General features: G+C 43.1%; 1 protein-coding gene across 1 annotated transcript in view; it reads left to right on the forward strand.

Annotated features, from left to right (window-relative positions):
- The window catches only part of ABCA12 (ATP binding cassette subfamily A member 12), a 118362-nt gene that overhangs the window by 51705 nt on the left and 39323 nt on the right, over positions 1-27334 (forward strand). The window contains 13 exon segments of the mRNA XM_067549809.1: positions 184-303; positions 3225-3315; positions 6881-7060; positions 8654-8969; positions 11869-11983; positions 13919-14248; positions 15782-15851; positions 15948-16082; positions 16896-17051; positions 19929-20115; positions 22750-22968; positions 23583-23779; positions 24794-24954. Of these exon segments, the coding sequence (XP_067405910.1) occupies positions 184-303; positions 3225-3315; positions 6881-7060; positions 8654-8969; positions 11869-11983; positions 13919-14248; positions 15782-15851; positions 15948-16082; positions 16896-17051; positions 19929-20115; positions 22750-22968; positions 23583-23779; positions 24794-24954 (2277 nt within the window).

A 27334-nucleotide genomic window follows, 5' to 3' on the forward strand; every position in this document is an offset into this window, starting at 1 on the left:
AAAGTTAAGCGTGTGCTTTTAAGCACTCTGCAGAATAGGGATGGACTGCTGAATTGGGGCCTAAAGAAGGAAAAACTTGTTCAGTGTTATGTGCAAGGACCATGGTAATATTAATTTAGCTCTTTGTAAAAAGGTAAAATGTCACCAATCAACTGGATTTATTTATGTTTTTGTTTTTTTAAGTCTAATGCAACCCTAAAGCAGATGGCAGATCTAATGCAAAAGTCCCAGGAATGGCTGGATAAGTCACCGTTGATCATGAATTCACTGACTACGCTAAATCAAACGATTCCAGTTGTCAAGGTATCATTATCTCATCGGTAACAGGATTCTCTTGTTGTTCAAGTAGCAGAAGGTGGGGACAGAACCTATCTGGTGTAAATTGTCAAAGCTCCACTGAAGTTCACCAACAATATAAGCATCAAGAGGTTTTAAAGAGGCATCTTTTCAGAGCCTCTCATTCTGAAATGATTACAATATGTCCTCTAAAACTTCCAACAGACTGGGACTTGATGGTTGGCCATACAAAGGGAAGAATTCTCTTAGGTTTGCAAAATGCAATTGCCCTCTGCTTCATGTAGCTATCGAAGCTGGGGGACTCATTACAAGGCTAATCCCAGGTTGAGATACCAAAGGAGTGGTTCCCCTCCGAAAGCAGAAGAGCAATTTCCAGCCATAATATATAATAAAAACCTAGTTCTCCTTCTTAGAAAAGTGCAGGAGAGTCAGGAGTCGTGATGCTCAGACCTCAGTGGTTCAAGAGCCAAATTAGCAATCACCGTTACCCGAAAAAGCCACAGTGGTGTGGATTCATTGTTTTATTTACTACATAGACCAGGTGTGGCCAAACTTACGGACCCTCAGAGCCGCATACAGTAATCTTGAGAAGTTCAAGAGCCACAAGACACGCACAACTTTTACACATGCCATTTTAAAAGTATTAACATCCCTACTTACTGTTTCACAGCTAATTACGGCTAGTACTAGAGGCCTTTTGTGTCACCATCTGGATGTTGGGGCTTCTGCCCTGTAGTGGGGAGGGAGGTCTTGGGGCTTTTGCCCCATGGGATGCGCCTGCCAAGGTTTGGGGCTTCATTTTATCAATTACAATTGGTTGATAACATAGTAAAAAATAACCCAATTGGTTAATGATTAAATCACACATTGTTTTAACATCATGTGCCACAAAATCTCAGTCTAAGTATCACTGGCCTAGAGGATGAAAGAATGCCAGTCTGCCTTTGTAGCTCAAGGAGGAAAATATTTAAATTTCCAAGTAAAACTTCAGACTCTCTCCAGGAGGAATAAGTCACTGCTAGACCTGGAAAGGTGTAGTACATCTCCTCTTTCTACTCACTATCCAGGCTTGCTTTGGCCATGTCTATATGTACAACTCTGCAAAGGCGCGGCTGTACTGATACAGCTGCACGTCTGCAGTAGGTCTGGTGAAGATGCTCTTTGTCAATGGGAGTGAGCTCTCCCGTCAGCGTAAAAAAGCCATCTCCACGAGCGGCAGAAGCTATGGTGGCGGGAGAAGCTCTCCCACTGACATAGCGCTGTGCATACAAGCGCTTATGTCGGAGTAGCTTATGTCGGTCAGGGAGGTGGGGTATTCACAACCTTGAGCGACATAAGTTTTGCTGACATAGGCTGTAGTGTAGACCAGTGGCTCGTGACCTTTCCAGACTACTGTACCCCTTTCAGAGGTCTGATTTGTCTTGCGTACCCCAAGTTTCACCTCACTTAAAAACGACTTGCTTACAAAATCAGACATAAAAATACAAAAGTGTCACAGCATGCTATTACTGGAAAATTGCTTCATTTCTCATTTTTACCATATCATTATAAAATAAATCAATTTAAAAATAAACATTGTACTTACATTTCAGTGTATAGTATATAGAGCAGTATAAACAAGTCATTGTCTGTATGAAATTATAGTTTGTACTGACTTTGCTAGTGCTTTTTGTGTCACCTGTTGTAAAACAAGGCAAATATCTAGATGAGCTGATGTACCCCCTGGAAGACTTCTGCGTATCCCCAGGGGTACGTGTACCCCTGGTTCAGAATCACTGATGTAGACATAGCCATAGAGACCTTAGCAGCAATGACTGGTTTCTTTTTGGTTAAGAAACGAAACACAGCCTGTTTTAGAAATGATACACTGGGGACACAGAGTAATTATGAACTGGTCTCCGTGCGTGAAATCAATCACCGCGATGCACATGACACAGCTAGACTCCTAGAAAATCCAGTACGGAGATGAAACGTTCTCCACTGAGAGGATTCATTTGTGGAATGAGATTTGGCTCAGCTAAAACCTGAAGGCCTGTTGCTGATACACTGAGGCCCCTGTGCTCTGACAGTGTACAGAGCCTTGAAGGGTAGGTCTCCACAGCAGTTTGGAACCTGTGGAATGGTCAACAGACTCAGGCTAGCAGGGATGACGCTATGCTCTGAAAACAGATGTATAGACAGGGCTAGACCCCGGGCTCTGAAGCCTAGGGAGATGGGTGTCAAAGTGTTGGCTAAACAGCTATTTTTAGAGCGCTAGGGGCAAACCTCACCAACTGCAATCCACTGACCTGGGCTGGGAAGCTTGTTCCTGCAGACTCCAAAATGCTGTGTAGACACGCCAAAAGTGGGGAGAAATTACATTCGCACATACTTTAATGCCTCGGTGTAACTAAGGGTGCGTCTTCACTGACAGTGGTGAATTCGCTGCCGTCAGATTTATCTATCCAGATTAATTGGGCAGTCAGTGAAGACCTGCTCAGTTGATCCGGAAGTCGACATGTTAAAACCACCCCCCTCAAGTGGCTCAGCACTGCGCCAATGGGAACGCATTTCTCATCGGCACAGCACAGTGAAGACGTCATATAGAAGAGGCGTTAGGAAGTCAACGGGAGTTACGCAAGCTACTTTGCAGAGCTTGCGTAACTCACGTCGACTGCCGCTGAATTTCCAGGTAAATGTAGACCAGGCCTAAGGATTCAGGCCTAAATACTTTCCAGAACCAATCTGTTGCCCAGTGAAATCAATGTGAGTGTTTTCCATTAGGTCAGTTCCTTAGAGGGCTGTAAGACAGTCATTGACTAAAGTTTTCTCACCATAACTGAAATCAAGGGAAGAGAAGAGGCTCAAGAAGGGCTGAAATAATATGGAGGGGCTCTAAAGGGGATGAATGTCACTCTGTCTCTCTCTCTTTCTATCTCATTTGATAGAATACGCTGCAGAATCCATTTGTGCAAGTTTTTATCAAACTCATGGTGAAGTTGGATGCTACTGAACTACTGAGCCAAATAAATGACCTGGGTAAGTTGCTATTCATACACCTCCGATTTATGCAACAGTACCGGGAACATCCCAGCTGCTGCGCTGCATCGGACCACTGGTGTCACGATTCCTGCAGGCCAGTAGCTGATGCGTTAGTACCAGTCAGTCTCATCCAGAGTGCATGTTGCAATGCTTCATGCTTTGTGTGGGCTGGAAAGATTCCTCCTTCGTCCTCTTAAAATATCAGCATATGTCCTGAGCAATGTGGTGTGATTCCCCACATCATGTATGGATAAGACAGATGGAGGGAGAAAAGGAGTATTACGATCCCTGTTTTACAGATGGGAAACTGTGGCATAGAGAGATTAAGTGTTTTGGACAAGGGCATACAGGACTTCTGTGGCAGATTTGGCCTTGAAGTGAGGTCTTCTGAGTCCCAATCTCATACCTTATCCCAATGCCTCCCTTCCTATCTATAAACATATTTTATGTGGCGTCCAGTATATAACATAAAAGACGTTATCAGATGCATGTCAGTCTTTTAGCTGTGGGATTCCATAAATGTAACCCTTTGTTTTGTTTTGTTTCTTACAAAGAAGCTAATGTCATACCAATATTTTTAATAAAAGATAAATAGGACTGACCCAGATATCTATAAGCCAGTTAGCCTGATATTGATCCCAGGAAAAAATCTTGGAAAGGCTGATATGGGATATTATCAGTAAAGAATTAAAGAATGGTGGCATAATTCATGCCAATCAACATGGTTTTATGAAAAATGATCCGTCACACAAATTTATCTCATCAAAAACTGATCACAAATTCGGCTGATTAAGGTAACTGTGCTGAGATAATAGACTTCTGTGAGTCATTTGATTTAATCCTGTATGACATTCTGATAAAGAAAAACATTAACACTATGCAAAATTACTGTTTTCCTTATTGAATGGATTAAAAACTGGTTAAATAATAGATCTCAAAAAATAATTGTAAATGGGGAATCATCCTCAAATGGACATGTTTATACTATAGGAAATCTGTTCTTAGCCCAATGTTATTCAATAACTTTGTCAATGATCTAGAACAAAATATAAAATCATTACTGGTCAAAATTTGTGGATGACACAAAAATTGACAGAGTGGTAAATGATGATGGGGACAGGTCAATTACACAGGCTGATCTGGATTGCTTGGTAAAACGAACTCATTTGAATGTGCGTTTTTAATACAGTCAAATGCAAAGACATACATCTATGAACAAAGAATTTAGGCCATGCTTACAAGATGCGTGGTTGTATCCTGGAATGCGGAGACACTAAAAAAACCTGAGGGGTCAGGGTAGATAACCAATTGAACGTCCACTCCCAGTGCGATGCTGTGACCAAGAAGGTAAATGTGATCCTTGGATGACTAAGCAAGGGAATATCAAGTGGAAATAGGGCAGTGGTGTTATTACTCCCAAATGTGGCATTAGTGTGACCATTACTGAGGGCTTGTCTTCACTTACCTCCGAGACTCAGGGGCAGTCGACCGGAGTTACGCAAGCTACGCAAAAAACTTGCATAACTCCCGTCGATGTCTCTGCTTCTGTTCTGCGCACCGTCTTTACTGCACTGTGCCGACGGGAACCGTGTTCCCATCAACACAGTGCTACGCCACTTGAGAAGGTGGTCTTAATACGTTGATTTCTGGATCGACTGAGCGGGTCTTCACTGACCGCTCAGTTGATCCAGAGAAGTCGATCTGACGGCGGTGACTTTGCCACCGTCAGTGAAGACATAGCCTGAAACACTGTGTCCAATTCTGGTCTCCACACTTCAAAAAGGTATTGAAATTTTGGAAAGGTTTCTGAAAAGACCTAAGGGAATGATTTGAGATCTGGAAAACATTTCCTAACATGAGAGACGTAAGAAGCTCAGTGTATTTAGTTTATCCAAGAGAAGGTTAAGAGGTGATTTGATCATGGACTTCAAATACCCACATGAGGAAGAAATTTCTGATACTAGAAGGTTCTTTAATCAATCAGCAAAAGGCATTAAAAGCACCAATGGTTGGAAACTTGAAGCTTGACAAATACAGACTTGAAATAAGGAGCAAATTTTTACAGGTAATTAATTAATAGTTGGAACATGATGGATTCTCCATCACATGAAGTCTTTAAATCAAGACTGGATGTCTTTCTAAAAGATAAGCTAGGGTTCAAACAGAAGTTACGGGCTTGGTGCAGAGGTTACTGGGTAAGGTTCTACGACCTGGACTGTGCAGGAGATCAGATTGGATGATGATAAATGTCATGTTCCAGTACCAGGTATGGACTGGCTACAGAGCTTGCTTTTAAACACCAGACCTGTTCCTCATAAAATCCTTTAATTCTCTGCCAGGTAAGGCTGAGGTTCCTTTAAAGGAAGTATTTTACACGCATCGCTACCTAATGGCTGAGTAGTGTGATACAGTTTAGCATTCTATTACAATAATAGTCCCTTTCAGCCTCCAAATCTATGAATCTATGAAAAAGAGTCTTAAAAATCAAAGGACCTAGTTTAAATTACTCTTATCCTAAATGTTAGTCAAATAGAAATTGCAAGGGAATCTTTGCAGTAAATTGTATTAATCCCCTCTGGCCACCGGAGGACACTGTTCAGCCATAATTATCCATTCCAGTGGTGCTTTGAAAGTCTGAGGGCAAGTGCTTTTAATAGTTCATTCGCATCAGAACTGGAGTTTTTCTTGAAAGTTTCCAGGTCTCTTATAAGAGATATAATTGATGCGTATCATGTAAAGATTTATGGCGTGTGGGAGGCCCCCCAACAAAAGACATAGTGGGAATGTGTCTAATCAGTGCATCCCGGAACACACCCTCTCTCCAGCCAGCGACACCATCCCCTCCCATCCCTACACTCTCAGTGGAGTGAGATAGCAGCCACTTTCTGCCAACACAGCCTTCGTTTATGCCAGTGAAAGCTGACATAGACCGGGAGTGAATCTAGCTCATTTCAACCCATTTCAGCATGCTGTGCTAATCGTCATCTGCTGAGGGCAATCACCTGTCCTAACTGCAGCAAAACCATCATCCTTGTGGCTGCTGTTTCATATTAGTCACACTGCATTATGTTGCCACCATGTACAACAGCCAGAAGACAGCAGTACCTTTATTGGCTGCATTAACAGGTCTAATACACACAGCACCACGACAGTCCTACCTCTTGCTTGACATGCTTGGATAAAATAGATTGCATTCTCCACTGAACTAAAACAGGCCAGCAGACATGTCGATTACACTGAAAATCATTTAGCCGTGGAATGAATGGAGAACATCATACATGTTTTTTAAAAAAACAACAGATTAGCAGTAACCTCTGGTTTGAGATGGCGGTCACATTCCATAGTTGGCATCCTCCCAAACACAAACTGATGAGCGTGTTAAGAATGATTAACCTAAAAATTGGGTCAACCACATGCATTCGTTGCACTGATAAATGCAGAATAATATTTTACGATTAATGTTTAGTGTGATCGTTTTTTCCACCGTTATTAGCATTAACAGCATAATGATGTGATTGTTCTTTTGCTTCATTCCCTCTTTCTCTCCTCCCCCCCACCCCAGACGATATAAGGTTGGAATTGCAGAACAATGCCGACATCATTAATCAGTTGAACACGTTATCTACCCTGGCAGTAAATGTATCCTCCTGTGTGTCGTTTGATCGCATTCAGGTGGCAAAAAACAGAGAGGAGCTGGAAATGATAGCTAAAGAGCTTTTTTTGAAGAATGAACTTTTTGGAAGTAAGTGCTGTGTTTTATTACAGAAATGCCTGTGTAAACTAGGAGTAGCCAAAGTGCAGTTCATCAGCTGAGTGCTATACAGAATTCTATATTATGGAGACCACAGGTCCCTGGAAGCAACGATCAACCCACAATCTTCAGCCAACCAGCCATGATATATTGCATGGCCTTGCCTTCTTATTACAGATGAGAGTGGCTACAATCGGCTCCATTTCATGCAGACTAGATGTAGGTAGCCCTTGGTATCCTGGCAAGTTGCCTGTATGGTTTTTGTTGAGCAGCTAGGGAACCCTGGGTGAACCTTCAGGAAACAGAGCTGTCCTCCAGCTTGGCTTGTAGAGGAAAAGGGAGATGTAAAGCAAATAATATGAAGAGACCACACCTTTCTTTAGAAGATCATAACACTCTTGAAATGCTTTAATGAGACCAAATAGCTTGTTATTGTAGGGGACGTATGTTGGCAGATGACAACTACATTCATAAACGCCATGGGGCTCTACTTGGCCCTGGGGCAAAGTCAGTGGAGTTAAAAATTTTATTGAAGATAATGTTTGAAAAAATAATGGTCAGGTACAAAGTTTAAATGGAAGAGTTTCTGGACATCCAGGCATAACGTATAGTTTATCAGCGGGTATAGAGTTTGGTTGGGAGTCAGGGAGTACAATGAAAGGATAATCTGTGGTACCCTGGATGGAGGGGGGTAATAGGTTTGACAGTTAATAATACAAGCGATCAGTAATTCGGGAACCTCACTTATTGCAGGGGTTACACAGGAAGCAGTTAATGGGGAGTAGGTATGTCCATAATAGTGGATTGTCCCTCATTGAGTCAGTTATGTGGTGAAGATAGTCCTTTAGTCCATAAATTCCTTGCGGTGGTGCTCCTGCTTACTCATCCCGGTACTGTCTGTGATGAATTTGGCCCATTAACTTTTGGCTATCATATCAAGTAGGGAAAAAGAAAGGATCTTGTATGTGTCTTTGGTTTAGTTTTTAAAGGAATCAGAATGTGAGCTCAGTCAGGGCTTTCTTGAAAGTCCCATAAACTTTTTTTTATATCCCATAATTCAGCCATCAGTAAAAACATCTCCCTTACGTCTCAACAGAAACTCTACTAACCTTAACTATGTGGTGTATCAGTAGTTATTTCTGGTACATCTATCGTACATGAGATTTGATACTCTCAATATGGAATGTTTATCGTTTTTCTTGTCAGGTTAGTTCTAAGACCAAGATTTTCCAAAAGGGTCTAGTGATTTTTGGGTGTCTCTAATACTGAGTGCTGAAGTAGAGACAACTTAAAGGGTCCGCTTGTCAGAGGACGGGTTCTCAGCTCCCAGAATCACAAGGCAGCTTTGGAAATGGCAGCGTAAATGCAGCGTTGAGCAGCAACAGCTAACTATTTTGACATGCTTTATAGTGACAACAAACTGCATATCCACCTGAGCAGTGCACTATTTAGATAAAAGACTGTTGGGTTTTAATATGTGAAAGGGTTATAAAAATGGGGAGTTCAGATTTTACACTTATATGTGGCACTGTCCTACTGGAACCAACATTTACTGAAAAATAAACTTTCCTTTGTTTTCTCGAGGTGTCATTTTCAAACTACCATCAAACAGGACCACAGAGAGGAGGGCAGCTCCTGGCAGTCTCTCCCTTCCTCCACTCATCAATTATACCATCCGAATGAGCAGCAAGATTTCCCAAACAACCAATAGGATCAGGGAGAGGATCTGGACCGTAGGCCCACATAATTCAGCCTCCCAGAGCCAGATCTACAGCCGTGCCTTTATCTATATCCAGGACAGTATCGAGAGAGCAATCATTGAATTACAGACTGGAAAGAGCCCACAGGAAATAGCTGTCCAAGTCCAAGCCAGTCCTTACCCCTGCTACAATAAGGATATGTAAGTCTCTGAGCTTTTAGACATTTAAGAGTAAATAATCATAGAATTATAGAGATGTAGGGCTGGGAGAGACCTCAGGAAGGCATCAAGTCCAGACCCCTGACCCAGACCCTGAGGAAGGACCATGTAAATCTAGATCATCATTGACAGGTGTTTATCTATGATGTTCTTAAAAACCTCCAATGATGGGGATTTTATAACCTCCCTTGGAAGCCTGTTCCAGAGTGTAACTACCTTTACTGTTGGAATTTTTTCCTAATATCTAACCTAAATCTCCCTTGTGGCAGATTAAGCCCATTACTTCTTGTCAATTACAATGATTTTCTGAACATCGTATGTATTAGCAGGATAATTACAATGGTTGAGACTTACCGGCTTCCTCAAAGCCTTGTTCCCATGAAAAGAAAATCATAATAGAAAATGAAAACCTTTACGAAGGTTTAAGAAAATATAATTTCACTGTTTTAAAGGATCCAAAGGTAACCTTCTGGTCCTACAAAAATCAATGACAAAACTCCCAATGGCTGATGGTGACGAGGATTTCACCCAGTGTGTTTTGTCTCTTCTTAACACTATAAATATGTGAATTGCCATAATTCCCATAGGCAGTACTGTAGGTGAAAATTACTATCCCCATTTTACAGACAGTCAAACTGAGATATAGCAAGTCACTGGCAGAGCTGGGTTTAGAATTTAGGAGTCTTGGCCTATTCCAGTGGGTGTATAAATGCAGATAGTATGTTAGAGCTGGGAAACTCATCTGTTGAGCCAAAAAAGTCCCTAAATTTATGAATTTAAAGACATCACTATCAAGTCACAGTATTCATTATTTTTTCCAGCGATTCCAGTTTAAACACAGTTCATAGTGTACAGTTCTGCTATATATGCCTCTCTCTCAGGTCCTGCGAGAGCTATAGAGGAGATAAGGCTGTAACCCTCTTCTCAACAGTGATGAGGGGAGACAGATGAGATTCCGGTGCACCAAGCAGTCAGGGTAAACTGCCTGTTATACCAAGTGGTGCAGTATGAACTGTGTATGAACCAGAGTGAATCTTGAATGATGAACACACCGGTACAGGAATGAGGAGTTTTGGATTCTGCTCACCTTGAGCCAGATACACAGCTGGTGTAAATCAGCATAACTCTGCTGACTTCATTAGAGCCGAGCCACTTTATACCAGCTGAGAATCTGGCCTCTGGGTGCGACAGTTCTGGTAAGAAATGGAATCTAGAGACTGTGAGGTCTGAGAATTATTACAGAGACCAGAGGTGGCCTCCAAGCTGGGTAAAAACACAGGTGAAAAGCCATTTAAAATGAATTTTAAAGCAGTGAGGGATGTTCAGCAAGTTACACTTGGACAATCATTTCTGCAGATGACAATATAACTGACTCCTTTTGAGTCAACAGAAAGGATTGAACCCAGGACATTTCATACTGAAAGCATGAGTCTGTACCACATGAGCTAAAAAACTACCTGCAACCTGTAGGACACTTGTTAACCTTCTGTGTTGGCCAGTTGAGAGAAAGAGAGATGTATTCTCCTAATGTAGGTTACAATAAGATAATTCACATGCAAATGGTCTACCACCTTATTGTGACTGTGAGGTGGTCAGGAAGAGTTCAAACAAAATGTCCACTTTTTACAGCAAAAATGTGGATGATTATTGTTAAATCATGGTGTAGGATGATGAACTAGTTTCTGGAGGCTCTTCTTATTGAGTTGTAAGCTGCCTTTCTCACACTTGGTGCCAAGAAAACAATTCACCTTCACAATTCCTCTTTTCCCCTGCTGGAAAGTTCAGGAGACACCATTTCATTCATTATTAAAATAGCCAGGAGCTGTGGAATGATATTACAGCAAAAGCTGTTATAAAGTCAATATTTATCAGCTGCTACCACACAGTTATAATTCATCAGGCAAAACTGTGGCAATCTCATATGTCATTGTACCATAACAGTTGGAAATTGTTGATATTTGGAGACCTGGTTGACATTCTTTTTAGTGGAAAAATGTAGCTTCATCTACATCAAAACGTTTCATGAAAATGGGTTGATTTTTATGATATTTTTGAGTTTTCAACTAAAACAATTCAGAACATAAGGAAATATTGATTTCATTTGAAATTTTCATTTGAAACTCTTTGCAGAAATAGTATTAGCTTTTTTCACCAGACAGAAAACATGCTATATGTTCATTAAAGTTAATCTTCTGTTGAAAAACAATCAGTTAATAATCTTGTTTTCAAATACAGTAGGTTCATTTTGCTATTAGTACTACTCCTCTTTGAGTGGAAGGAAAGTCTGTTGGCTAAAGCATAGGACAGGAGTTATGAAATGTGGGTTCTAATAATGGTTCTGCCACAGTCTGACATTGGGCAAAACACTTATGCCACAATTTTCAAATGTGGGAGTCATGTTAGGCACCTGAATCCATATTTAGACACCGAAATAAGCAGCCTGATTTTCAGAAGTGGCAATGACCTGCGAACTGTGTTGAGTAACTTCACTGGGAGTCATGAATTCCCAGTACTTTTGAAAATCCAGTCACTTATGGATTTAGATGACTAACTTTACGCATGCAGTTTTGAAAATGTTGGCATTACTCTCTCTCTGTTGCAATTTTCCCTGCTGTGAAATCAGACTAATATTGCTTATTTGCATGATAGCAGGGTAAAAAGGGTTAATTCATTAATCTTTTAAAACTGTTTGGCGGTTCTTGTATGGAAGATCCTATGTAAGTGCAAAATATCCTTATTATAATATTAATTATACTCTACATTTCAAAATATGAGCATGGTTTTCCTCTGCAAAGGGTATTAGTCTGAAAAGCATATTCATTATAAATCCCTAATCCAGCAAATTTTCTATTCAGCTAAATTCTCCTTTTGCCTTTTACAGGTTCTTAAGCAGTGTGACCTACTCCCTTCCATTTGCTCTTATGGCTGCCTGGTCGCTATTTATAGCTGCTTTTGTGAAAAAGCTTGTTCAAGAGAAAGATCTAAGGCTTTATGAGGTACATTAAGAAAATTATGACTAGATTTTCTACCTAGAATGTAGCAGATAGATGATGTGATATTGACTAGAGCTGCACAATTGTTAAAAGCCCTGTTAATGTATAAAACGGACATATTAAACACTTAAATGTATGGAGCCAATGTAATTAATTGATCTTAGTTTAAGGGAAAACACTTACTTGCTTTGCTAAAATGAAAGCTTATTAAAATACTGGGTGCTGACCAGAGATTCTGCAAATAAATCAACTCTTCCTCTGCATGTGGTAGGGATGTGTTGTTAGTGGTTTTATTCAGTGGGATGGGGGACAGCTTTGTGAAATGTTCAACTCCAACCTAAAAATCAACTTACATTCAACCTTGGTTCAAGTTTTACCTGTGTTCCTGCACTTGCTGCAGTGGTTTGTTAGGACTGTTTTGTTTCTGCAAACTGTCTTTCAAAGCATTGGTTATCTTGATTTTTCATGAAAGGTTGCTCAGGGCAATCTAGGCACATACTATAAGTCTCATGGCTTGTCTCTTGTGTCCCTGGTTGGATGAGCATACAACATGTGATCTGGCAAACTCAGCAAAAGCCATGTGGCCTGGGTAGCTCATGGAGAGGCTAAAATTGGGGCAAGTTCCCAGCCAGTAAAATGCCCCAGGCAGCCATTGTTTGGCTAGCACTCATCTAATCCCCACACCCCTGCAAAACTCAAAACAGTAATGGTGGGACATTGCCCTACATTTTTAACAGTTCCAAAACAGCAGCTAGGTATGTCCCTTCCTGCCGGTCAGGACTGCAAGCACAGCCACACAGCAGCATGGAGAGACTTTAAGAGATTTAAAGGAATAGCGCTCTAAATGTCATCAGACGTGTGCCTGGCAGGGAGAGTGAAAAGGAAGGTGAAATGCAGTTTTTCCTACACTTGAAGTCTGCTATACGTCACATCCCCACTGGCATCGTATTTTACATCAGCTCTAGTGAAGGAGAGTTCATCACTTATTACGCCTACCGGATGGAAAATAACAGCGTTGAAAAAGCAAAGTGAAGCTCTTTTCCTCACCATAATTTAATTGGCTTTTCAAAGTGAACATGTCCTACAGGCTTGAGAGCCAAAGGGCTTTTGCAAGTCTAAAGCCACAGCAATCAACAAGAGCTCAGGCAGATCTGTCCCTGCTACCATTCCCATGGAAACAGCTTCTGGATCACCAAAAAATGCCATAAACTAATGACCACTTACAAAAATTGAAGGAAATTTAATGAGCTTTAAAAAAAACCCCAAAAAGCCCCCAGTGACCAATTGATTGCAGTTTATCCTATTGTTGGCAATCTGATGCCATTTTCCACGGGAACCAGAGCAGCAGCAGCCTTGTTAGAAATTTAACCAAGTGCACCGGTTAAAGAGGAAAGCTGTGTATGTAATTTCTCTTGCAACACGTAATATTCTTAGGATCTAACGGGCTCCTAAAGCCGATAGGGCCAGAGTTACAACTGATGTAAATCAGTGAGACTTCATTGCAGCTGTGCCTATTTACATCAGAAGGATCTGGCCTTCTAGTGCAGTAGGTAAGAGGGGGATGGAGAAAGAGACATTTTTTTACAATGAGGTCAGTGGTTGAGTTTTTAAAAGGGTTTTTGCAATAAAACCACTCAAGTCTTTTAAAATATAACCAGCATGTTTTAGAAAAGCAACAAATATGGTTATAGTAGAGGCTAATGTTAGTATCTGCCTTGAACGTTGGGGGCTATATACACCTTCTGGGACATGGTGCTCTTGCACTGGACTATTTTGCAAACACAGAATAGTCTGAGGATGCAAATGCAGAGAGCACGCACTAATTTCATGCACTATCCAGAGTCTGAGAAGAGAATATTCAAGTATTTCAGTGACAAGTATGTAATCAGAATCCTCTCTCAATAAACATCTGTCCTTTTTCTGCCTTCCTCTCCATAGTACATGAAGATGATGGGTGTCAACTCCAGCAGCCATTTCATTGCCTGGTTTATTGAAAGCGCCACCTTCCTTCTAATCACAGTCACGTTTCTCGTCGTCATCCTGAAAGTTGGCAATATCCTCCCCAAAATCAATGTAGTGATCCTTTTCCTGTACCTCATGGACTACAGCCTCTCCATCATCGCCATGTGCTACCTCATCAGTGTCTTCTTCAACAACACCAACATTGCCGCCTTGGTTGGCAGCCTTATATACAGCCTCACCTTTTCTCCCTTCATTGTGCTGCTGGTGGTTGAGAATCATTTGAACTTCTCAGTGAAGAGTCTGCTGGTAAGGTTTTTTTCACCCCCCCCCCCCCATTAAAAATGAGTGGGGTGTCTGGGAGCAGACATTCACTTTTGGTGCTCTCGAGGTCCATGCATCACAAATGAATGTGAGCTTAGAGGTTTCATCCTAGGCCAGGTCTACACTACCATGCTGGGTCACCGGGAAACACGCAAGCGATGCACTGTAGAATGGGAATCTCCCGTCGACTTGCTTACACTCCCTTACCGCGGCGTCTTCACTGCACTGTGCCAAAGGGAAATACCCTCTGGTCGACGCAGCGTTACTCTTTTCTTGGGGGGGTTGATGTGGAGTTACCACGTCGAACAGAAAGCACTGCCGAGATCGATTGAGTGGGTCTCCACTGGCCATTCAATCAATCCCGCTGCATCGATCTGTGGAGCCCGATGCAGCGGAATCGATCTAGATGTATCCCTTTATGGATATCACCAAGCCACTGCACAATGGAACACAACGTAGAATTCTCCATGGCTGGCAATTTCTGATCCAGAGCTACCCGTGGCTAGAACAGCCCGGCTGTTATAGATAGGAAGGAATGAGGGGCTCTGGCAGAGGTTTGAGGGAAGGTTGCTGATCTCACTACGCCTGGTGCTGCTAATTCTTTAATTGCACATACCTCAAATTCACCTTTACCTAGCAATGAAAACAGAACTAAAGAACCATAATATAATGGCTAGTCCCAAAGTTAAAAAGCAGGATGATCAGATATCCATTCTTTTCTTAACTGAGATGCGGCATGAAAGGATTTTGAAGGAGGGCAAAACATCTCACTGACAAACCCACCTCTGTCCTGCGATGGAAACTTCAGATCCTGTACTCCAGGGGGATTCCGCAATGTAAAGCAGTTACACCCAAGTACTCAATGTAATTAGGCTTCTAACTTCCACTAATTTCAATGGAAATTCCTAAATTCCTCTGAGGATCTGGGCCTTACTGTCATTATTTGTGGCATTCTGGAGCACCCTTTTCATTGGCTGGCCTGTAGAAAGTCACGGCATTCGCCTTAGAAGTAAAAACCTCCTATTGGAGACAAACATTTCTCTGGAATCAGAGGTGTTTAGGTTCCAAAAGCTAAATTTATTGCTTGCATCAGCAAATCTAAGTCCACAGAATTCAGGGGATCAATTTAGCCCAGGCTTCAAGGAATTCTGACGGACTGATACATTGGCAAAATTGCAATTTTTCAAAAGGGCATCAACCCGGCTTCTCAATTTTGTATGGGCCAAAATCCTCTATTTGTGAAACTGCACGCTCAAGATATCTGATTATCTGATTTTTGTGAACAAATGCATGGTTTTGCACAAAGAAGCAACTGCCTCTGCAAAATTACAGGGGCAATTTTAGAGACCACGACTGGAAATTTTGTCAATAATGTGTTTAATCCAGTGCTCAGTGAAGTCAGGGGAAAGATTCTCATCCACCTCTCTAGCCACTGGATCAGGCCCAATGAAGGGTTCTGGGTTTGTTTTTGTTTTTTGTGAATACTTCAATGTTTTTATTTTCCAATTTATTCCACAGAGCCTGTTGTCCCCTACTGCGTTCAGCTATGCAAGTCAGTACATTGCACGTTATGAGGAACAAGGCATAGGTATGGAGGGCACATATGCCACTAAGTTTTGCTCTTTCATGACCGTGATACTTCAGCAACATATTTCACAATATTTTCTTTCTATCTTTACTTCAGGCCTGCAGTGGGATAATATGTATAGCTCACCAATGACTGGCGACAGTACTTCTTTTGGCTGGATGTGCTGGCTAATTCTGATAGACTCTTTCATTTATTTCATTCTGGGCTGGTACATTAGGAACGTTTTCCCAGGTAAGAATGCAAAGTATCGCAAGCTACTGCCCCACAGTCTCTCTTGATAATTATAGATCAGTCCTGGCTGATTCCACAGTTAAGGGGAGTGGATAGATCTGTACTCAGAGGTGGATTGAGGAGGCATGATTTGCTTTTTAATTTTATGTGACACAAAGTAATATCTTAGCGGGTATCCCCGGGTTCCAGTTGTGACTGGGTATCTGAGAGGAGTAATGAAACTGTGACAGGGTGAAGCAGCAAACTATAAAGGGTTACATAAAGGATCCCTGCCGGTCACATGGCTGGGTGGGCGATATAGGAAGCTGGGCTGGGGAAGGGTGCGTGCTCTTTTCCCGTGGCTGGTGGAGGGCAAGGGAAAAGTCTTTAGGGATTGTAGCCAGGATTTGTCAATGGAGACGGTTTTATTTTGTGTCATTTATCTCTTTTCATATCACACACTAACTCATGCCTTGAGGCAACGGCCTTTAAATGACTTGGGTGTGGCGTTTGTTTCCCTTCCCCGTGAGATGAAAATGGTCCATCAGTGTAGAGAAACCTCCAGTGGGCAGAGAAGTAAAGTGCTTCTTCAATCTGACTGTGTAATTGCTCAGGATAATAATAATTAGGCTGTACTTCCTACTATGCAATCAGAGGAAAATCCTATAGGAGATGCCACTAGTACATGTGTGAATCATGGAAAGAATAAATCCCTTGGGAGTTTATCTTTGCTACTTATCAGTGCACAGTCACAGCTAGTACTTTCTGTAAAACGCCAACCAGTAAATACTTTAATTTGTTTTTCCTTCTTTTTTCTTTTGTTTATGGTTGCAGGAAAATATGGCATGGCTGCCCCATGGTATTTCCCATTGCTTCCATCCTACTGGGTCGAACGCTATGATTACATACCATTATGGAATGAGAAAAGATGTAGCCTCTTCTTCACCAACCTCATGCTAAGAAAAGAGGCTACATTCCCCAATAAGATGTGTAAGTGAATAATAGAATTGTTACTGATGCTAATCCAAGCTTGAACTTTCTGAAGCTAAATTTACAAAGAGAGCACCATTTTGTATGCAGGCAATGTTTGCCCAGAGGACACAGCTAAAAAATCCATTCCTGTACTAGAGATATTGCTGGTTCCAATGGGTATCCCAGTTTTTAAATATAAGGGATATCTCTGAAACCTTTATCTATCTAAAACCAGAATTACCTTTTTTAAGTATACCTGCTCTACCAGTTCTATATGCAAACTTGACACTTGCACATGCAATCTGAGAGGTGTGCAGTTACCTAGTTTGCATATGCAAAGGAAGGTTTGCCGCTTGACAAAAGGGATGCATGTACTTAAAAGCTTGCCAGATTTAGCTAAGATACATAAATATGGTTTGCTTGGTATTTTTAGCCTGCCTTTGGCTTTCCTATGCTTATTTTAGGGCATACCTTAAATTCTGCAAAGTTGAGCTAATATTATTTGGTTAGCTACTGGCCTAATGGAAAAACCCTTTACATTGACTTCAGTGGGTGATGGATCCAATCACACAAATGCTACCAAGCCATAAGGCTTACTGCCTTGAGAAATCCTATGAAAACCAATGGGACTCTTCACACTATACTTTGTAGCAAGTGTTTTCAGGACCAGAACCTAAGGTGTTATCCCAGACAAATGACAAAGGTTTAAGGGTGATAGGACATGTTTCCATAGCTGCTTCTTTTTCATCACTTGGTAACATAAACTCCTTTAGTTTGTCTTCTTCAGAAGTGTCTGAGCGCAGAGCCAGGACCTGCTGAGTTTTAGGCCTGGCTCTGACTCCCACCTAGCACAAGTCACTTCACCTCTTTGTAAGTTGTCTCATGTGTAAAATATGGTTAACACTGTAACACTTCCAAGGATGTTATACAAACTGATCGATTAGTGAAGACGGGTCAAATACTTAGTTCTTATATAATGCTCCTTGTGTTCATAGAGTGCTTATTATTTCAAATAATGGCTTTTTTATAACATGAACAAGAATAGCAGCAGCTAAAATAATGAGAGTACAATGCAGACAGTTAAATTAGCATCATTATTGCTACTAATGATAATAATTAGCTTTTATAAAAAAGTGCCTAGAGACCCCAGACACGATTGCTTGGCTCCCGCCCCCCCTTCGGGAGGCCTAATGAGAGACACTCGTCCTTGTCCTGAAAAGCTCACATTTCAAATACCCAAGTCAGACAAAGTACTCTATCCACTCGACCACCCCTCTCTACACAAACTGATATTTAGGCCATGTACCGATACAGCTGCGCCACTGCAGCGCATCTGGTGAAGACACTCTATGCCAACGGGAGATTAAAAAAAACCCACTTCCACGAGCGGCAGAAGCCATGTTGCTGGGAGAAGCTCTCCCGCTGACATAGTGCTGGGCACACGAACCCTTATGTTGGTCTAACTTACGTTGCTCAGGGATGAAATATTTCCTGACATGGGCAGTAATGTAGACATAGCCTTATTTTTATTGAGCATTATTTGCGTTAGGTGACACAGATGCATGGGCATGAAGCCACTTAAAAACTGATTGATTAATTATTACTCTTATTGGTTGTTATAAGTTGTAGAGAGACCCGGTAGGTGAGGTAATATCTTTTATTGGACCAACATCTGTTAGTGAGAGAGACAAGTTTTTGAGCCACACAGAGCTCTTCTTCAGGTCTGGGAAAGACACTCAGAGTGTCACAGCTAAATACAAGGTGGAACAGATTGTTTAGCATAAGTAGTTAACACATATTTCAAGGGGTTATTCAAGGTGAAGTGGCCCTTTAACAGCCCTCCAGTCATAGGGGGGAAAGGAGAGGAGTTGGGAGGGGGGAAGCAGTTTGTGGGGGGGCGTTGTTAGTGGGTTACATACTGTTGTTATAAACCATCAATCCAATGTCCCTGTTCAATCCATGACTTTTAGTGTCTAGCAAAGTTATGAATGTAAGCTCCCGGGCTTGTCTTTTGAAGGTGATTGTGCAGGTTTTCATTGAGAATGAGGACTGAGAGGTCAGATAGGGAGTGATCGTTCTGTGAAAAATGTTCACCCACAGGCGATAGGGTGTTTTTGTCTTTTATCGTTTTCCTGTGTGATGTGAGAGCATAGCGATTGTCCGGTGTCACCCACATAGCTGGTACATGAGACATTTAGTGCATTGGATGTGGTACGCCACACATTGGGAGAGGCTAGATAGTAGAAAGTATCCAAGGTCGTAAACAAGAAAGCTATGTAAGCTAAGTGTATGTAAGCTGTTCCCATGCTAAGTGTGTGAAATTATATAATAGCCAATCAGCAATTGTGTGACCATCTGATAAAAAGGTATATAAGCTGGAGAACAAGATGGAATAAACGTGCTTTATCCGTCCCGCATCCTCTGTCAGGGGGTGCATTGGAACCCGACAGTGTTGATCATTGTAGCAGTGGCGGTATGTTGGCAGGTTTTGCATCCGTTGTTCTGGTGCCGCTTTGAGTTGCTGTGCCTGGTCTGTGGGGAGCTTGCTTCTGATGGTGAGCTTGGAGAGGCTGGGGATTGTTTGAGGGTCAGAAGAGGGAGTTCAGGAAAGGTGTCTTTTTAAGATCTGGTCCCCATCGGGTAGGGGTTGAATTCTTTAAAGATCCCCTTTATGGTTTCCAATGTGGGACCCACGTGGCTAGAACACTGCATACAGCAATGGAAAGTATAAGGTGTAGGAAGTTGGAGGGAGATATATTGGAAAGTTCAAAAATTATGCAAATACCGGGAAATGTTTTCAAGTTTTCGTCTGAAAGGAATATACTCTTCTAGATAAAAAAGGTCCATAGCCTCATATCTAAAGTCAGACCTTGTCTTCTCTGATCCTTTTTTTAGATGTCAAAAGCGCCCTTCCTTCTAACCTTGAGCCGGAGCCCCCGGACCTCCCTGTGGGAGTCTCTCTTCATGGAATAACAAAGACGTATGGCTCCAAAGCTGCAGTTGACAACCTCAGCCTGAACTTCTATGAAGAAAACATCACCTCCTTGCTGGGCCACAATGGAGCCGGGAAAACAACAACAATGTATGTCTCTTGGAGGGTGGTTATTTGATGCAGCATCAATAACTATTGGGGATGAGTGAAAGAACAAATAGGAATTCCTAGTGTTATAAGGGCTGAAGAAGATGTCTTCTTTGATTTGGTCTTTTTGTAGTTATCTTATATGATGTACCGTGCTCTTTGCCCAGGGCAGCAGCCATCCTCTCTGTTATAGATAAGGGTGTCTTTCTTCTTTGGAGTCTGACATTACTGGTTAAGAACATTTTAACCCAGGAAAGTGATCTCTCCTGCTCCTGAGAAAACAGAATTAAAAGCCAGAATAGTCATTGGATGCTTCCTAATCCAATGGAATTGCTATAATATTATATAGCATAGCAAGGGTCGCAAGTTCCGTGGCACTTGGTGCCCATGGCAACTTGATCCCAAAAGAAATGGCTGATTGGCTCATATTCCAGGCTGCGGCCGTAATGGAAGAAGTTTAATTGGCTGCACATTCAAATGAAAGTCCAATGAGTCTGCTGGGCTGGGAAGAGCAATGGGTTAATCTATTGGTCTTTCAGTTCTGCCAGGTTTGCATGCTTTTATTATTAGGATTTTTAAATGACGAACTCTAAAACGGAACCGTAGGCCTGGATTCCCCCGGTGTCCAAGCTGTACTCAGCCTCATGATGGGATGATGTGCTCCCAGGGAGCTGTTTACTGCTCTGAATCTGTGAGCTGGTCTGTGCATGAGTTAAAACAGCCTGGGGGGTTAGGGGTTTAGAGCAGCCTAAGGAGCCAAACGTCACAACCAGAGCATTGTAGCATAATGAACTCCATCCCTCTATTCACATCCGGATGGCTCCCCAAACATGCCCGCTAAGCTGGATGAGGGTGGGGCATGGCTGGGTCAGAAGCCGCTCCATCAGTCACACAAGTGTCTATGGTAGCGTGTATTAAAGCAGAGTTCTCCACTGTAAGCCTGACCTCTCTGGAGTCCTTTGCTGCAGCCTTAGCCCCAGGCCCTTCTTCCTCCCTTGCACGGCACCAATGTTCGAGCTGTAGGCTGGAACTGAAACACAGCCGAACAAAACACGCAACAACTGGAAGGCGCAGGAATGACTCCTCTGTAGTCGTTACCATGGCAGTACGTCCAGCTGATAATTAACAATAACCTTAGGAGGACAAAATCCACAATGACAGGCGCACCTTATGTCTCAGCAGATTACAAACTCATCCTGTGTCCTCTGAGGAGATCACAGAGAGATGATGGGAGAGCAATCGTAATGACTTCCTGGGACATGACATCTGGGGCAAATGCTGCCACGGGTCACATGTTCCTTTCTTTTCCTTTTTAGATGCAATTAAGGGAGGGTTAGGACTCCCAAGGGAATGAAGGGCTTTTGCGCAGGCCTTAGCAGCTGGGAAGGCCAAGGGGGAGCTTGAGAAATAGCTTCTCCTTTTAAACCCCATAGGAAGTCACTGAAAATGACCTATATTGTATATGTAGTCATTCTGAGGAGAACGGACTTGCCTCAGTTCCACTAGGCATTGCTGGGTAGGTAATGATTAGCCTGAACTAACCTACTGGATGAAGACCTGCACTATGTGAGATTCTCACTGTAGGTGTCTTGTCAACACCGGCTTTACATATTCTGCTGCCCTAGGCAAAATAAAAAAGTGCAGAAAGATTTGAGTATTTGCAGCGATGCAGGGGCTGTCATTCTTATCAATCTCACCGCTCCGCTGGCACGGTGAAATTGACAAGAAAGCCAGGGGCAGCTGGAGCCTGACTCTGCGAGGGGACGCTGGTGGCTGATGCCGGGCTCCTGGCTGCATGCCGGACCTGGTGGGAGGCGGGCGGCTGTCGCCAGGGTCCCACCTGCGCACTGGGAACAGGCGGGCAGCTGCAGCCCAGCAGCCACCCTTTACATTTTGCCATCCTAGGCAATTTCCTGCTTTGCCTGTGGCTAAAGCCGGGCCTGTATCTTGTCTGGAAGTCTACGATTGCTCTTCATCTTGTGAAGAATGGCAGTGAACTCTCACTTTCAAAGCCGATGTGATTCCCAGCAGCGTGGAGATCACTGGATAGTGCCGCTAAAATTCTCTAAAATGTAGAGTGATCTTCCCCATACGGTTTCTCAATAACTAAATAGCAGCTCGGGGTCCATATTTATTTAGGAGCAGCATAAGTCCAGTGGCCTGATGGCAGGGCAGTCTGCTCCCACAAAGGGGGTCTGAGTTCAGAACCTGAGCTTTGGCCCCTCGCCTCTGAGCCAGCAGACCCTGTGTATGTTGCAGAGCTAGAGTAAGGGCTTGCTGGCAATCTTGGTGACAAAGAAGCAGAGTGGACAGGCTTGGGAGGGAGCTGTGTCTGGTCCTCATTGGCTGAAAGGAGCGTCACCGTGACATGGAGTCTTTGAGAATGGCAGCAGAGGAGGGATAAAAAGGGGAAGTGGGGATACGTATGACTCCCTTTCTCTTTACCTGGCTGCACAGGTCAGTCCAGTCTTTCCTCATGTTATAGGCTCCTTGGCAACAGGAATGCAGCTGCCTTGCCCTAAATCAAGCAGAGTTGTCATAGAAGTCCTGCTAGGGGAATTCTGCTAGGGGCTCAGGGGCACCCCTGAGGAACAGAATTTATGCATTTGTTTACATTGTTTTCTTTTTTTCTCCCAGCTCTATTTTGACAGGGCTGTTTCCTGCAACATCAGGCACAATACTTATCTATGGCAAAGATATCAGGACCGATCAGGACGTCATCAGGAAGAACATGGGTGTCTGTATGCAGCACAATGTGCTGTTTAGTTACCTCACGGCCAAGGAGCACTTGCAGCTCTATGGCTACATCAAAGTCCCACACTGGAGTGAGCAGGAACTGGACGAGGAAGTGAAAAGGTCTGATAATGGGGATGTCACACTCATTCAGCATGTGTCACCTACAGTGTCCTGGGCATTGCTATAAGAGTTACCACAAGCTATTGGACTCAATGCAGGAATCGCTGGGTAAAATTCTACAGCCTGTGTTAAGCAGGAGGTCAGACTAGATTATTATAGTGATCCCTTTTGGCCTTAAAATCTCTGGACCTAGGAAAACATGGAAACAATCAACTATAGATATTCTTGATGGGATTCCCCTGGTACGCCCCAGCTACCTTGCACCACTCCAGAGACAGAGCTTCAACGAGCCAGTGAAAATGGGTTTATAGCTGCAAAGCACTGGGCACGTACCAGTGAATCTGGCACTTTGTGTTCTCAGGCCACAGGACCCTGCCCTTAACCTTGACATGTCAGATGGAATTTTTGACACATCCTAAAAAAAAAACCAAAAAAAAAAACCCTGTGTCTGAGCTACGTGTCAAACTATCATTCTGCATTATGACAATTCTGCATAGTAGCCCATGCCTGAGCAGCTTTTCATTTCTGTTAACGTTGCTTGATGCATTCAGATTCCTTTCCTTTTGCTAAATAACCAAACTGCAGCCCTTTGGGGCTTTTTTTGTGTTTTGAAGGACTCTGAAGGATACTGGCTTGTACAACCATCGTCACAAGCTAGCTGGCTCCCTGTCAGGAGGGATGAAGAGAAAGCTGTCTATATCTATAGCTCTCCTTGGTGGATCAAGAGTCGTGATCTTGGATGAACCAACCACTGGGGTGGACCCATGCTCGCGGAGGAGTATTTGGGAGATTATAACAAAAAATAAAAAAGGTCCTGCAAAGAGACTCGGGGCAGCATCTTTCAGAAACGCCCAAGTGATTTAAGCTCCTCAGTGGCTGCATCACTTTTGAAAATGGGACTTAGGGTCACAAGTTGCTTAGTTGCTTTTGAAAACATTACCCCAGATTCTTACAGGTGAAAATCCAGCAGCAGTAGCCACATTTAGAAACGGGGGCACTGGCGGTACAAGTCGCCCCTGATGATAATGGAAAGATAAGGTTTGGTTGGGACATGGTTGGATTTTCAAGAATGGGTATGGGCAGGCCTGGCAGTACAATTGTGTCCTTCCCCCAGGCCCTGATCCAAAGCCCAGTGAAGTCAATTCAAGTCTTCAATGCGCTTTGGATCAGTTCCAGAAGAATTATAAGACACTGAACAATGTGGGAGCAGTTTTCTCAAAGTCTTAATTAATTCACCAACTTTCATGAACGGGGCCAGACTGACAATCCATGTGACTTATGCCTGATCTCGTGCGAGCACCCAAGTAATTGGTCTATGCACTGAGCGGTTCAACCCAGCCAGAATCTTCTCCCCTGGGCTACGAAGTAGCAGCAGAACTGTGCTGGGGCATGACTCCAGCCATAGGGCTGGATGAAGCTCCCCTGGCCTAGCACCTCTGGATCTGTGGCTAGTGGGAGATCCATTGGTATCACCTTTCTCTGCTTCCCCCAAAACCATGGTGAACTAGGAGGCATGGAGGCCACAAAGAACTGGACTGTATGGGGAATAGGTCTTTTCAGACCCTGAGTGGTTCCTGATGTCTTCCCCTAAATTCACTTTGAAAAATTAATTCTGCATTGTTCTAAGAGGAGCTTTCATTCCTTCCTAGTGTTGCCTCTCAATCAATCAAAGCCATTATTAATTCTATACGTGTACAGTTATTTCCATATGATATTCTATGCACAATCCAGAGCCTTCATTTGATTGTGTCTTTTGCCTATACCACATATTTCAAGATCTCCATTTATTCTACCATGTGTCTTTGTTTTCCTATGCGTTTTCCAGGCCGAACAATTATTCTCTCTACCCATCACTTGGATGAAGCAGAAGTTCTGAGTGATCGAATTGCGTTCCTGGAACATGGAGGACTCAAATGCTGTGGGTCTCCGTTCTACCTCAAAGAAACCTTTGGTGATGGATACCATCTGACACTCACTAAGAAGAAGGTTTGTAACCGTGTTAGGGACCTGAAGAGGCTTAGGCTGAAATTTTCAAAAGTTGCTAGTGGTTTTGGATGCCGAACTTGAGATACCTTCAAGGGATCTAAGTTTAATAGTATAACAGGGCTGAGACGGAGAGGCAAAGCACGGCACCCCATAAAAATAAAGTACACTGTAGAAAGGTTGGTAGAAGATCTTGACTGCATGGTGGAAATTGATCATAATAGTTATTCTGGAATAAATTCCTCATCTGTGGACTCTTTATTCTAGATTAAAAACAATATGATTCCAGAATATAGTGATTTTTATTTCAGAAGAGCTCCCACTTGGGTAGTTATTCTGGAAAAGCTATAGTGGAACAAATCAGACATCAAGAATGGTAACATTCAAATACCAGTAGGAGAGCACTTCAATCTCCCTGGACACTCAGTAACAGATTTGAAAGTTGCCATTCTTCAACAAAAAAACTTCAAAAACAGACTCCGGCGTGAAACTTGAGAGCTGGAACTCATACGCAAACTTGACACAAGGTCTGACTAAAGACTGGGAGTGGCTAGCCCACTCCAAAAAATAATGTTCCCTCTTTTGGCAGTCACACCTTCTCATCAGCTGTTGTGAATGGCCTCATCCACCCTGATTGAATTAACCTCGTTAACACTTGCCCGCCTATGATGTAACTCATCCATCCTTGTGTGTGTATATATACCTACCTAACTGAAGTTTCCACTTCATGCATCCGACGAAGTGGGTTTCTGCCCACGAAAGCTTATGCCCAAATAAATTTGTTAATCTATAAGGTGCCCCAGGACTCTTGTTGTTTTGCTGTAGTAGAATAGTTATTCCAGAATAGTGATGCCAGTCTGTTTCTCCTTGTAGACAGGCTATAAAATGGTGGAGTGAATCAAAATAAAATCTTGAGCCCTGATTCAACACTTGACCATACTGGGAAAAGATGAAGGCTCTGGAGCCTGCAAAGGGTTAATAGGTTCCTTCCAGTCATGTGGCTGCTGATGGTGGGGTAAAAAAGGAATGGGAAGCTGAGTCAAAGGAGAATTTAGGGGCTGGGTGTGTCCTCTCTCCTTCTGGCTGTCTAAAGCAAGGAATGCCTCTGGGAATCTTTGCCAAGCGTTTCTCAGCTTTCTTAGCTTACACTCATGCTCATCCTTAAGATAAGCTTGGAGGAGGGATTTTTCAAAAGAAGATGAAGGTCCCACATTCAAAATCAATGGGAGTTGTACCCCTGACGCCCTTCGGTACTTCTGAAAATCTCTTTTGAAAAGCCCAAGGTCGATGGGGTTTAAGCACTTGCTTAAAGTTAAGCACATGCTGAAGGGCTTTTCTGAAATGGGGCCTTCGTGAGCAAGATCTTTGCTTCGAGGTCTTATTCTGCTGAGCTAGGGGACAAGAAACAAAATAGTGGGCTGTAACCAGAAACATAAAGAGAAATTCCCCAGGGTGTGTGTGTGTGGAGGGGGGGGGACAACCCAGCTCTCTGCCTAGAGGGTGTAGGTTTCTCCCTTCGCCATGCCATCCCCACTTCTGATTACCAAGTAACTGTTCTTAGAGAGATTCCAGGTTCCTTCTGACAATGTAATGAGGTCTTCAGTCTCCATCCTTCTCATGCCACCCTCTGTGCCTGTGTTGAGATCTGTGATGAAAAACCAGTACCTACCACAGTAAGCCATAGCATCTCCTGAGAGAACTGGCCGTCAACCCTACGGCTATTACTGGGCACAACTACCAAGGGCGCTGCTGCATGATGAAAGGCATTCCCTTGGAAGCCTCCATTCCACGGGGCCTGAGTGCTGTGCCAGCCCAGGGCGGGAGAGACTAACAAGGGGTAGCAGCCTTGACTTTGTGTCCGATGACCACGTTCTTTAACGAGGCCATTGACCTGGCCTCTTTGCCACCCTGAAAACTGAAACATAGGTGTCCTCCATTCTAACAGAGCAATGGGAGGTTAAAGGCAAAGTCGCATGTTGCATGTGAATTCCGTAGTTCAGAGAAACAAGCAGTGAGGCGAATCCATGGCAAGTGTCTGTCCTGGAGCAGAACGTTATGCCATTTAATAGAGGATGGAATCCGCTGTTAACATGATGGCAGCAGTAAAAGCCCTACCAGGCCGGGTCCTTTGCAGATACATTCTGAGACACAAGTCCACGCCCCAAGTTGCTTACGGTTGAAATAAATAAGTTAGACAAAGTGAGTGTCGCTATCTCCCTTTTACGGGCAGGGAAGTGAGATGCAGAAAACCAAAGTCCCAGATCCTCAGAGGGACAGAGGTACCTAACTCCCACATCAATAGGAATTAAGTGCCTAAGGGTATGTCTACACTGCAGCTGAGAGTGAGCTTCCCAATCTGCGTAGACAGACAAGCACGAGCGTG

This window comes from Emydura macquarii, unplaced genomic scaffold, assembly GCF_026122565.2.
Source record: "Emydura macquarii macquarii isolate MOO-44397 ecotype Brisbane River unplaced genomic scaffold, CSIRO-AGI_Emac_v2 contig_1253, whole genome shotgun sequence".
NCBI classification, from domain to species: Eukaryota; Metazoa; Chordata; order Testudines; family Chelidae; genus Emydura; species Emydura macquarii.